This window comes from Vanacampus margaritifer, chromosome 1, assembly GCF_051991255.1.
Source record: "Vanacampus margaritifer isolate UIUO_Vmar chromosome 1, RoL_Vmar_1.0, whole genome shotgun sequence".
NCBI classification, from domain to species: Eukaryota; Metazoa; Chordata; class Actinopteri; order Syngnathiformes; family Syngnathidae; genus Vanacampus; species Vanacampus margaritifer.
The window spans coordinates 19,284,130-19,297,630 of NC_135432.1; the positions used below are offsets into that span (position 1 = coordinate 19,284,130).

General features: G+C 39.2%; 1 protein-coding gene across 1 annotated transcript; it reads right to left on the reverse strand.

The window, feature by feature from the left end:
* Positions 1-377: 377 nt before the first annotated feature.
* On the reverse strand, positions 378-9,412 carry LOC144039468 (ATP-dependent RNA helicase DDX19B-like). Its single transcript, XM_077552836.1, has 11 exons — positions 9,187-9,412; positions 9,026-9,086; positions 8,552-8,741; positions 6,780-6,872; positions 5,126-5,228; positions 4,943-5,057; positions 4,687-4,864; positions 3,681-3,918; positions 2,078-2,240; positions 787-978; positions 378-687 (listed from the first exon to the last, which is right to left on the reverse strand). The coding sequence occupies exons 1-11, from the start codon at positions 9,247-9,249 to the stop codon at positions 620-622; spliced, it is 1,464 nt and encodes a 487-aa protein (XP_077408962.1). The 5' UTR covers positions 9,250-9,412; the 3' UTR covers positions 378-619.
* Positions 9,413-13,501: the final 4,089 nt, after the last annotated feature.

Here is a 13,501-nt window from a genome sequence, read left to right on the forward strand (position 1 = left end):
TCTACCCAGCACTGCTCAGCAGCAACTCCGTAGAGTCGCTTGGATGGACAACACTGCAGCCGGACAACCAGAGATGCCAAATCCAGGTCCAGAAAGTAAAAACCCTGCCACAGTTTGGCTTTAGCCTCAGGTACTAGTTAGCTAGCTCTCTAGCTAGCTCCCATTAGTGCTGGTTTACCTACTAGGGAGCTAGCCAAACTGTGGCAGGGTTTTTACTTTCTGGACTTTGGATTTACCACCTCTGCAGTCAACCATGTGCTCTTACGCTCGTGCCCAGCCGAAACGAATGGACCGGCCGTACGGGACTTTTCCTGAACTTCCTGATGGCCAACGCCTCTGGTTAAAATCCAGTTTTGACAGAATGAACCAGAACACAGTTTAAAGGTAACAATATGGTTGTTGTATTTATCAAAATAGATTTATCAAAACAATATTCAAATGCCACGTAAATATCCAAGTATGAAAAGAAAACGAAACAACACTGCAAACAATGGAGAACCAAATTAAGCACACTTGGTTAGAACAGTTGGCGCAGCAGTTTTATAATAAATGAAAAAAGTGCATCTCAAACAAACATTGCTGCACAGCAAACACCTTGTAAACAACAAACGTGGAAGGCTCAACAGCAGTTAAGCTGCTTTTCCATTTCTTCAACATTCTGTGTGTCAAGTTTGGGGATTCTCTTCCCTAGGGTATTGAGAGAGAGAGAGAGGAAAAAGAAAGTGTCAACATCCTGGTGTTTACTGTCCATTCATGACATTGAGGGTGCGGGAGAGTAAAATGTACCAAAATGCATCTCAATTTGTCTGATGACGTCCATGCCGTACTTGCTGTCCACCATGTTGATGGCGAAGCCACGCCTTCCAAAACGTCCCGTGCGGCCGATCCGGTGAAGGTACGTCTCGTTATCGGCGTTGCCTTCCATGTCCACAGGGAGGTCAAAGTTCACCACCACAGATACCTGTTCCACATCGATGCCTCAAAACAAAACAAGCAGAATTTTGAAACTTATATTCAAATACATTAAACTCATGACATTATTGACCAGTTAGGTTGCTTTTGGCAAAAGCATCCGGTCACTATTTATTTATTTTTTTTAATTTATTCATTATAATTTTTTTTTAAAAATCTTTGTACAGGAGACATTTGTGAGTTTACAATCACGAGTATAAACACAAATAGCCATGCCCAGCTTATCATTCTTTGATGCTGTGAAGCATCTGTCAGGCATCTAAAAGGACATTTAAAGGACATTTAAAGTATTAACGTCAACATTCCCTTCCAAATGTGCAACAGTGAGTGAGGATTTTTATTTTTGTTGCTATAGAATGGAATCATTTGGCTTTTTTATTTCAAAAGATGAAAATGAGAAAAGAGCGACAGTGGCCTCTTCCTGGATCTCATACACAACTTAGACAAAAGCTTGATTTATAAAGAAACTAAAAAAAAAAAAAAAGACGAGTTAAATTTACTTACTGTGTGTAAATATGGGGAAATACATATAAAACTAATACTCAATCAGTCTTTAAGCTACAAAAAAGAGCCATACGAGTTATGAATCACTCAAATTGAAACCAACAAAGCTTTTATTTTATAATTTGTATTGCATTTACGTGTATGTTCAATATAGCCCCCCCCCCCTAAAAAAATAAAAATTATTATAACAGGCATTGACAAAAAAAATTGATTTAAGAGAATAAGACATTCAGTAAAACCGTTCCATGTTTACCCCCCTTTGTTGTTTTGGAAGCGTTTGTTGGGTCATTATTTTTGCCAAGAAATGTAATCCATAAATCATACAAATTTTCAATGATTGAACCAGATTGACCAGTGTCCCAGAGACTGTCAACCTTACTTTCCTTGGGGTCTCTTTAAACTTCCAATCTATCACATCGAGATTTACCCCCCACCTACATTCTTTTCTATAAGAAAAAAGTGGAGGTTGACCAGCATTCCCGAGCGGATTATGCTCAACCTTAGAGTTCCAAGTAAATTAACCATCAAAGACCAACCTAAATATGCATTTCCCTTAAAAATGACAGTAAAAGCAGTTTGGCACGGGACTTGTTTCTCTTACCCCGGGAACAAACGTTGGTGGTCACAAGCACCTTCTCTTTGCCATCTCGGAAGCGTTCAATGATGCTCGCTCTCTGCACCACAGTTAATTCCCCACTCAGCAGCGCCACACTGTGGCCTTCCTTGGTCAGGTTAGCAGACAGCCAAGATGCCATCTTTCGAGTCTGCACGAGGAGAAATTACATTTACATAAAAAAAAGAACCTATTCATCATTCCATGCAACTAACAACACTCGTGTCCCAACCTATAGTGAGCCAAGTCATTTCTGATTTACATGAAGAAAAAATTCACAGTGCAGCACCAAACAAAAATGATTGTGTTAAGTAGTAGTAGCAAGATCCGCCGGGCCTGTTGCTCTTCTTTTGTATGAATCACAAAAGTTGCATATGCAGGTTAATTTCGGGGGTCACCAATACGGGGCTCACGGGCACCAGGTAGCCAAGGACCACACGAGTAACCAACATGCCTGTTCTAAAAATATATCATCAGCGATGGGATACTGATAGGAATATTGTAAAAGAGATCAATTGAAAATTCAATTAACATTACATTTGTTTGTTTGTTTTTTCTCAGATGTATGTATCAAACTTGCAGCCCTTTGCAGTAATCTGTCCCCAAAAAGTAGCGCTTGGTTTCAAAAAGGTAGGTGAGCCCCTCAGTTCATTGTTCCTCCTGCCATCTAGTAGAAGAGCATTTACTGGTAATTGTTCGGCCTGTCACTGGCATAGATAGATGAACAAAGACCGGGGCATTGCAATCATTTTCATAAGTGGGGGTGGACAAAATTGGTCAGGAGTAAGCTGCCATTTTTGAGCTAATTATCATCCTACCACATTGAACAACTCCTTTCTAAGAATTAAGCTTATGGTTGAGTTGACACCAAGACAAGAAAGCATAATAAAACAGAATTATTCTCAACTCACTTCAAGCTTCAGTATGGATGAGTAGTTTTCAACCACAAAAAGGAAACATCTAGTTATACACATGTATGATTTGTTTGGCAAGTGACATGTATGTACCAACTTAGTTCATAATTAACTCATTCGCTCCCCAAAACATATAAATATGTTCTATTTTAAATGTTTTAAGTCTCCCAAAGACGTATTTATATGTGTTTTATGTTTTTTTTTTTAAGGTTTTTTTTTTTATGTAAGAGCATACAGAAGGCTTTGATGCAGCCTCTCAACTGCAGAGAACGGTTGAAAAAAATGGTAGTTATTACAAAACAGCCAGCAGGTGGCAGCAGAGCAAAAGAGATCAACCAGTGCCATGTTGAAAAAGGCTCATTTACCCACAGTTCTAATCACATTTGTGGATAGTGATGAAATTTAGCTATATTCTAATGCTAATTGTTGCAAAACGGAAACAGATAAAAATACTTTTTTCTGATGAAAGAAGAGTCTCTAATCTGTCTTTCGGTAGGTTCCATGATTTTATAGAAATAGAACACACATATTCTGTGGGCCTTGCAAAATTTGTCAAAATCCAGTAAAACAGCCGGGAGTGAAGGGGATTGCTTCAGTTAAAAATGCCTGGGAGTAAATGAGTTAGGTAGAGTAAACGCACATACACACTATATGCTTGGTTACAGTGCAAGACTTACATGACAGAAGATTATGGCCTGCGCCACAGTCATACTCCCATACAGGTCGCAAAGTATTGTAAACTTGTCCTCCTTGGTACGGCAGAGGACATAAAACTGCTTGATGGTGTCCAGAGTCTCCTCCTCACGGCGCAGCCGGATGATGTTGGCCTCAGGAACGATCACCTCCGCAAACCTCCACACCGCCTCTTCAAAGGTCGCAGAAAAGAAGAGCATCTGGCAGTCTTTTGTTAGCTGCCTGCATTAGCATGAAGCAGAAGGGAAAAAAAACATTTTAATGTGTTGAGGTGTACTGTGTTCAAGGTTAATTTATTTCCCCAAGGTTCAGATATCTTCCCAGGTTTAACAAGTATTTGTGGGCTGTTTTCTTAAAAATGCATTTCTCTTTGAAGAATGGAGAATGAAGCAATATGCAGTCGGACCACACTTTGTGTTCTTGCAAAAGTAAACCTTTTTCCAAATGTCTGAACAGAAAACATGCTACAAAGTCAACTTTAAGACAATACTGAGTATAAATGTATGTGCATGTACTATCAGTCCTATGTAGACAAAGTAAACAAAAACATGTTTTAAAGGTCCCATAGTAGGAAAATGAACTTCAGTGGGGTTTTCTATTAATAATATGCATCCCTGGCTTGTCTACAATCAAACCAGGTATGAAAAAAGTCCGTCTGAGACTTCTTTAGCTTTCTCCTCCTTTCTAAAATGTGTGCTTCAAACGGGCAGATTAAACTTCCTGTAAACTGTAAATATTTTTTTTATGTTAATTGACAAATCAGATTAAAACAAACATTCTATCCAAATGCCCATCCTTTTATTATATAAAAAAACAGCACTGTATTTTAAATTGACTGCAGAAAATGCATTATGATTCAGTTTGGTCTATAACAAAAGGGGCAGGGACGCGACACTGCACACAGACTGCTTTCTAGTTAGAGTTGAAGCATGCCTTTGAAGATTGGGTCTATCCATCCTACTGTATTTATTTGACTGTGATGTTCCTGACCTGTGGATGCGGACGCTTTGGTCACGATGACCCTGAGTGGCAATCATCACGTCAGCCTCATCCAGGACAAACATGGTTATCTTCTTGGGATCAATGACTTTAAATTTGTAGCACCAGTCCAGGATGGTGCCCGGTGTTCCTACGACAATCTGCTCCTGCAAATGACTGTTTCGCTCCACTGGGCAGAACACAAGTGAAAAGGTCAACTCTTTGATTTCTCACATAAGCGCAGAGACGGTGAGCTAGACTTTCTTACCTTTGTTGCCTCTAATACCATATGCCAGCTTGATATCAGGGCAGTGTTTGCCCATCTGCTCCATCACCTGACCGATCTGCAGGGCAAGCTCGTATGTAGGTGCAATACAAAGAGCCTAGGAAAAAAGGGAAAAAAGCTTTGGCAAACAGTCAACAAATGAACATAACAGGTCACATTGCTTACCTGAGTCCACTTGTGGGCGGTGTTCACGTGGCTGAGCATGGCCAGAGAAAAGGCAGCAGTTTTGCCTGTGCCCGACTGTGATTGGGCAATCAGATTCTGAGGTCTGGAAGTAAAGGAAGGAAAAAAGTACAAGTGTTATTTTAAATTCTTTAAAAAATTTCAGCCCTTCTGTCCAAATAAAATCTGAGATTTAAGGGTTAACGGGCATTGGAACAAGCTTCGTCCCCTTCTCGTTCCCAAACGCATGGATGTACTCCGTTGTGGCGTATTCCGGACCCTGTCGACTCCTGGCTGCTACAGATCGTCGGCTCACCCAAAAAGCTTCGGTCGTGCTGCAGCGTTTTGGACGCGGTGCCGACCTCCAGCTTCTGAAGGAGCTTCCTCTAAACCGCCGGACAGAGGGGCCATGCACCCTTGCTGCTCTCAGAAGGATTGCGCTGTTAAATGCGTGGTCTTTGACAAACAAAACATTTATTTTGAGGGAGTTTTTCCTTTCCAACAACCTGGATTTCCTCTGCCTGACGGAGACCTGGACTGTCGCTGGTGAGTCCATCGCTATGATTGAATTACTACTGCCTAGCTGTGCTTACTTAGACGCTCCGAAAATGTAGGGCTGAGGTGGATGAATGGCGACTACTTAAAAAAACAAAAACAAATTTGAATGTAAACGATGTCTATTTACCACATCGATCACAGGCTGTGATTCACAGTTGAAGCGACCTTCTTTGAAGTCGGCCAAACTGTCACTATGCTGTGCTGTGTCATTTACCGACCTCCAAAATACAATAAGGACTTTTTAAACGACTTTGCAAATCTTCTTGCCAAAATCATGCTGAAATACGATCATATCCACTTTATGGGAGACTTTAATATTCACGTGTGCTGCCCTGAAAAAACACAAAGTTGAGTTGAGTACTGTTTATCCGCGTTGTCACTTGCTCTTCTTGCCCTGTGCGCTGATTCGCTAGCTAACAGCCAATCGCAGTGATCAAATGCCCCAGACGCCGATTCAACGATGTCAATTATTTTATTTTTTTTAGTAGTTATGTTTATTACTGTTTTTGTTTTTATTATTTTTCATGTTCAAATAAACTTAAACTCAAATCCAAAGATAGACGAAAATATGTTATTCCACATTTAATCAATGAGACGCCAAAGACTTGTAATGCCTCCTGGCGCTAATCGGAAAAAAAAAGATGCGACGTTACGTCACAAACAGGTGTAATCTTACTTTTCTCTACACGCGATGTTACTGTCTAGAGATCACTAAGCTTTCATTTTTATCCATTTGTTATTTATTCATCGGTCTATAATGATAAGTTGAGTGATTAAGACTGGATGGACTTTTGTTTGTGTTTTACTGACTTACAGCATAATATATACTTATGTTGACGCCACACCGGTGTGGCAGAATTATGTTGTCAGAGTATAAGTTTGTACCTGTAATTTTAGTAGACAAACGGATCTGATATTGTTTGCTGTAATAACAATGTATTTTTTGTTGAAAACTACTTTAGAAAATGACCTTGCAAAAAATAAATCAGTAATTAAATCCAAATTGCTATTGAGGGGGGGAAAAAAATTGCAATTAGATTTTCCATAATTGTTCAGCTCTAAAACCTCATATATTGTAAAAGTGTAAAAATGGACTCACGGTTGTGCCAGCATCATCGGTAGAGCTTTCTCCTGGATCATGGAAGGCCTGTTGAAGCCCATGCCGTAGACCCCTATCAACAGGTCCTGTTTCCTATTCATGCAAGAAAAAAATAAATCAAAAATTACATTCTTCCCAAGAAAGGAGTGGGGGTAGTGTGATGAATGATTGTTACTACTGGTCCAACTCTGTACACCCGTCACTATGGGTGGGCCATAGGTAAAAATTTCAGGTAAATTACTCTGTACCTTCTATTTTTGCTTGAAATTTAAACAAAGTCAAAATGTAACATTTCAGATTTATTTAAGAAAACTATTTACTGTAGAAAATAGGGAGTTATTTACTTGTTTATTAATGTTAAAGTTTTTATTAAACTTTTTGAAGACACGCTAATGACCCTGTGAGGTCTCTGAACTTTTTGTTAGAATTTTAAAACCAAGATGTCTATTGAAGTTATTACAAAACTAAAAATATATAACTATATATTTTATACATCTTAAAAGTTGTTGTTCAATAAACATACATTTAAAAAAATAAATAAAAATTAATAGGTGGAGTTTGTATTTTGACGCCACAATTTTTCCTTTTAGTGCAAATAAATATCAGTTCTTATTATTGGTTATATGCCTATCTGACTATTAATTGTATCGGCCGGGGGGACAAAAAAACCCCGAATTGTTCTGTCTCTAGCATGATTCTCTAAAAATTAAGTGCATACATTATTTTATCATAGTAGCTATTTTATGTGGTGCAGTAACTAGTTTGTCACCGAGATATTAAACATTTAAGGATACAGTGGTGTTATTTTTTTTTTATTGGCCAGTGCAAGATATGTATTGTAAAATGACAATTTTTTTAATTAACTACAATTAACCACAAACACTAGCGCACGAGCGCTAAGTTATAGGAGCTTGCTTCTAGCAAGATATAGCGAGGGAGAAAAGAGAGAAAATGTTCAAAAAGAAAGAAGGCATGTCAGAAGGAAATGTGTGATGCCGAAAAAATAAGATGGAAGAAAATAAAAATGCTTCATGAAAGTGCAGCCAAATGTGCAAAAATGATGGAGCTTTTGAGTGGAGGAAGGGGGCCCCAAGATGCTGAGGCAGGTTCCAGCAGCACGTCGACATGTAGGCCCGGTGGAAAGCACATTTAATATGGCTAAATATTAGACCAAGTCCATACATTTAATGCAAATTAAAAAGTTACTTCCATTTCAGCACGTCTCAAAAAGCACCTCATGAGAGCGTAAATCTGAGTCTAATAGTAACGTACCTATTGAGGTCAATAGCGCCACCCAGCCTATCGAATTGTGTTACTAGCTACTCACTGTGCATCAATTTATTATTCTGAAATGGATTTGCCTCGACTTGGTGAGCAGTGTGACCAATTAGGTGTTAGGACATGCCCACCAAACTTTGATGGGTGAGTTTGACAGATAAAATAAATTAATGAAACGGCGCAACACAGTGACCATGAAATAATTATTTAAATAGAGAAATAATTTTATATATATTTACAAATAATCATAGGTAATTTCATTAATTAATGACACATTTAATAACATTGATTTATTTAATTTCATATTTAATTAATAAATGAAACATTTAATTAATTATTTACACATTTATTTAATGTTGTATTCATTTATTTAATTTTGGCACTTTTGGTCCTCCATAGAAATAGAGTCTGAACTTTATGTAGAGTATATATATATATATATACTCTACATAAAGAACAAAAAGGAAAAGCTGTGGTTGTGTGGACAGACTCACAGGCGCAGCTCTTCGAAGGTCTTGACCGAGAACAGCGGTGACATTGGGTCCCGCTGCAGGACCTCAACCTCGTGTCTACCACTCACAAGGGCGCAACGGATTAATTTGTTGAGCAGGGACGCTTCAGCCGGGTCCACTTTGTCACCTTCCCACTTTTCCCGCTGTTTACTCTCGTCCTTTTCGAGGTTTCCTGTACAGTCGCCAGATTAAATAAATAAATTATTCAAGTTTATTTATTTAGCCCTTCATCACACAAGAGTCTCAAAGGGCTCCACATGCCCTCAGTTGACAAATATCAACGACATCCCCTAATCGAACTACAAGAGGGCAAGGAGGGGGGAAAAAACGTGGCGTAATATGAGAAACCTTGAGAAGAGACCGCAAATGTGGTCATCGCCCTTCCAGACGAATGTATGCCGAATGGTTAATTGTTAGCTGATGAACAAACAAGAGTAGAAAATATATTTCATATACCGTTTACATCTGTGGAGATCCACGAACGATTAGCTACACCCATCTTCTTTGTGGGCTCAAACTGTTGAGAAAAAGTTGAAATTAGTTTTCATGTTACGAAAGTGCGAACCAAACTATTAGCTAGCCCTCATTAAGCTCCCATTAGCCGCCCTAAAAATCACCTGCTCGTGGACAGAGTTCGCCTCCTGGATGTCTGCCTCGAACGCCCACGATTCCTTGAACATTTTACAGTATTTTTGCACTTACTAGTTTATGGTGATAAAAGCCGGAGCCTTTTAGCAAAAGTTTGATGGTTGGTGTGGCCTGATGTCCAGTGAGCGACGTGACAAGCACGGGTTGTCGAGTAGCGCCAGCAGTGACGTCATGCAGCAGACTAATTGGGAGGACCCCGCCTAAAGACCTTAATTTTGTGTTCTCATTTTGGTGTTTTTAATATTTCTTAGTTTAAGACCCCTGGCATTTTTAATTATTACCCCCCCCCCCCTTTTCCCCCCTTTACTGTTATTGTGAGATTGTTGTGTACTGTGATGATGATTGTTTGCTTAATGTTTGCCATGTTTGGCTTTTGATTTCAATTTATTAAATGAAGCAAAAAAAAAAAAAGCCGGGGGGCAGCCTATCTTTTGTAATTTTGAGCTTTCCTTACCGAATGTTTTTTTTTTAACTATGACAATTCATTTGAAAAAAAATATTATTTGATTAATCTTTTAATTTATCTTGTTAAGTTTTATATTCATAAATGTAAATGTGTAAAGTTGAAACCTATTTTTTTCTGTTTTTGAAAAAGATAGATGTCAGTCTCTACTTCCAAAAATAAGAACGCTATCAAGACCTTAATTTTGTGTTCTCATTTTGGTGTTTTTAATATTTTTTAGTTTAAGATCCCTAACATTATTTTTCTTTTTTCCCCTTTTCCTTTACTGTTATTGTGAGATTGTTGTGTACTGTGATGATGATTATTGTTTGCTTAATGTTTGCCACGTTTGGATTTTTGATTTAAATTCGTTAAATAAAGCAATAAAAAAAAGGGAGGACACAGGGAATGGGGTAGATGCCAAGGACTTTCGACTTCCGTGTTTTACACGTCAGCGCCGTTTGCCGCCACTGCTGGCTGCGTTCCAACATTCGCACCCCGACCCCTGCGTCCCCCCAACCACTGCTCCCGCTCATCGGCGGGAGGGCGTTTCGGCTATCTGAAAAGCTTCGGACGGTGAGACAGACACGACTCACTCGCAGCCTCGCACCCGTTGACGAGAACATGCAACCGAGGGGCACAAAAGGCGGAAGCGAAAGTACTGGGACGCGGCCCACACGTCGCAAACTGGAAAAGGAAACTAATTTGATGGGTGAAAACCCGGAAGTCCCGCCTCCTCCGTGACATTATAGTCCATTAGTGCCGACGAGAAACGACCACAACCTGCCAGACCAAATAACTACCACTGGTCATTGTTGTCAAGATGCCTTCACTGACATCCGGTGAATTACTTTACTGAGTGTGGGCCGATGTTTTGTACCCTGATATGTTACATAAACTCAATACATTGAGAAAAAAACACGCTATTGGGGGCTGAAATTTCCCGTTTGGTTAAAACATGTACATTGGGGGAAAAAATGACATGTTGAATTTACTCAATTTCATTAGGGCGCGAGCAGCGACCGCTGAACCATTGCTTCAATTTCAAACTCATGCTCTAGATTTAGTATTTCTATCTGCCGCAAATACATGAAGCCAACATCTACTTCATAGTCTTTTTGTTGTTGTTGTTTTGCTTTCTACTTGTATTAGTATTGCCCTAAGTGTGTGTGTTCTATCTATACTGTAAATGTGCAAAAGCTAAATGTCACTTAAAGCCACAAAAATGCTGTGAATCATCACCAAAATTCACATACACATCTCTACTCGTGTCAACTTCAACCTTTGAAAATATCAAAACAATTTCCACAGTATTTTGGATTTAATGGGCATACGAATAATTAGATGGCTCATGTTAGGCCTGTGTAAAGATGGTGACCGATGAAACAGCCCAGATGCAATGCAAAGGGGTTCATCAATGACTTTTTTGACTTGCGTTGCTGCTGCGAGTGAGCCCTGTAAGCTGCGTTGGGACTTTTGAAAAGTGTGTGTTGGGAGTGGCAAGTGGGGCTCTCATCCTGCTAGAAGCTGATGTGAAGCTGATTACCCCCTCTCAATAGACTGCTGCATAATAATGCAACTGAAGTGCATCAATGATTCTCATCATTGACCACATACAAAAGTATTACGATACGATTTTTCGAGATTGAGCACTACTGTATGACATCAACCTGATCCAGGCAATTTTGAGCTTAACTTTAGCTCAGAGTTGCTGTTGAGCAAATTACTCTGTTTATGTCAGTGTCACAGAGTATATTTCTCCTTCTCAATGTCGTTTTTATTACTTTCAGCGAAAGTGTTACTTCTTGAGTCTCCGATATACTGAAAGAATAGCATATTATAGTGAGAAGTGGGAACACGCTTAACTGATGAGCTATGCTTTTTTTCATGAATAGGCTACTGTACACATAGTCAGTTAAATAAGAAAATCATTAAAAAACATTATTACTACATATTGAATTTTCCCTTAAGAAATTATCATTAAAATCACATCACAATTACACTACGTTCAATCTTATTTTACAATGCATTAAATTCAAGATTCAGATTCGATGAAAACTTATCTGTTCTACATGGTAGATACTGCAGGGGTATGTAACCTGCCACATGTGACTTTTTAGTCCCTCTCCTGCGGCTCCCTGTGGATCTAAAAAAAAGAAGAAGAAGAAAAGTAGAAATGAATGGTTTTTTTTGTTTTGTTTTAATCAAGTCCATGCTTCGGCCTTCCTGGTTGGAGTTTGCATGTTCTCATCGTGCTTGCGTGGGTACTCCAGTTTCCTCCCACATTCCAAAGACATGCATGGCAGGTTAATTGAGCACTCCAAATTGTCCATAAGTGTGATTGTGAGTGTGGATGGTTGTGTGATGGTCTCTGTGTGCCCTGCGATTGGCTGGCAACCAGTTCAGGGTGCACCCCGCTACTGCCCGAAGCCAGCTGGAATAGGCTCCAGCACCCCCCGAGACCCTTTTGAGGACAAGCGGTTAAGAAAATGGATGGATGGATGGATGTTTAGTTTTGTTAAAACATTTTTGGGATAAAATCCTATTTAAATTAATTAATGATAAAATAAAAAAATAATGATTCAATATTCAAAAATTGTCAGAAAAAGAGAATCATAAGGTGGATGAAAAAGTTGTTATTTTTTTCAATACCTAAAAATGTCCAAAAAGGAAGAGGAAAAGCCGAAAATTAACATAAAATGACCATTAAATTGCCAAAATGACACAGAACTGAATAAAAAAAAATGCAGAAAAGAAAATTTTAAAAATCATAAAATTTCCAATAAGAAATCCCCCAAATTACCATAAAATGTCCACAATATTGCCAAAAATGTCCCAAAAATTATAGCAAAAAAGGCAGGAGGGAAAAATGTCACACCACGGTGAGGTTGTCTCATCTGGGCTTTTACTGTCTTGTCATTTCCTGTTTTATCTTGAAAACTCTGACTCTTCTTTCGCTTCAGGTCACTTGCCTTTCCTCATGCGGTGTCAGTGTCAACCCTGATTCCTGATGGTGTCCACCTGTTTCCCCATTACCTTCATGTGTTAAATGGTCTGCGTCTCTGCTGTTTTATGCCAAAGTGTTTTCGTCAGAGTCACTCTAGCCAGTCACAGTCGTAGTCCTCAGCCTTGTTGTCCTGTCTTCTGTGTGAACTTTTGTTTGTAACTTTGTATAGCCACAGTATAGTTTTAGTTTAGGAGTGATTTTGTTTTGTGTGTAGATTAGACATCCTCCCCTTTAGAGCGCCTTTAGTTTAACATTTTATAGCCTTTGTTTTCCCCTCTAAACGAGGAGTTTTATGTTTAATAAATATCTGCCTTGGCGGCAAACTCCTATCTCTGCTCCTGGGTCCTAAATCTGCCACGCCTGTCACAAAAGATGGCCATAAAATGTCCAAAAAAGGAACACGAGAGACGGAAAAGTACCATTTGCCCATAAAATTGCCAAAATGTCAGAAATTTGACAGAAAGGCAGAAAAGTCTAAAAATGTATAAAACAAAAAAACTGAAGTATGAAAAACTGACCCTGAATAAGCAAAGTGGTAAAAAAAAGAAGAAGAAGAAAGTGGGTGAATGTTTGTCAGGTGTGCACAAGAAAGAAAGCAAGTGTGTCTTTATTAGTATTTGTGGCAGTGTGAGTGTGGAGGGGTGGGTGGCTGGGGTGCTGATTCTTATTGGCCACAGGTTAATTCTGTTTTGGGGTGGATGCACACACACGCACACACGCCAACTGCAAAATGAGTGTATAAACACACTCTTATTGCCATGGTAGCCTTGCAAGAAAACAGATGGATCAAACAACGTGATAACAAAACACGGAGGCAGCCAAACGCCCACACAAC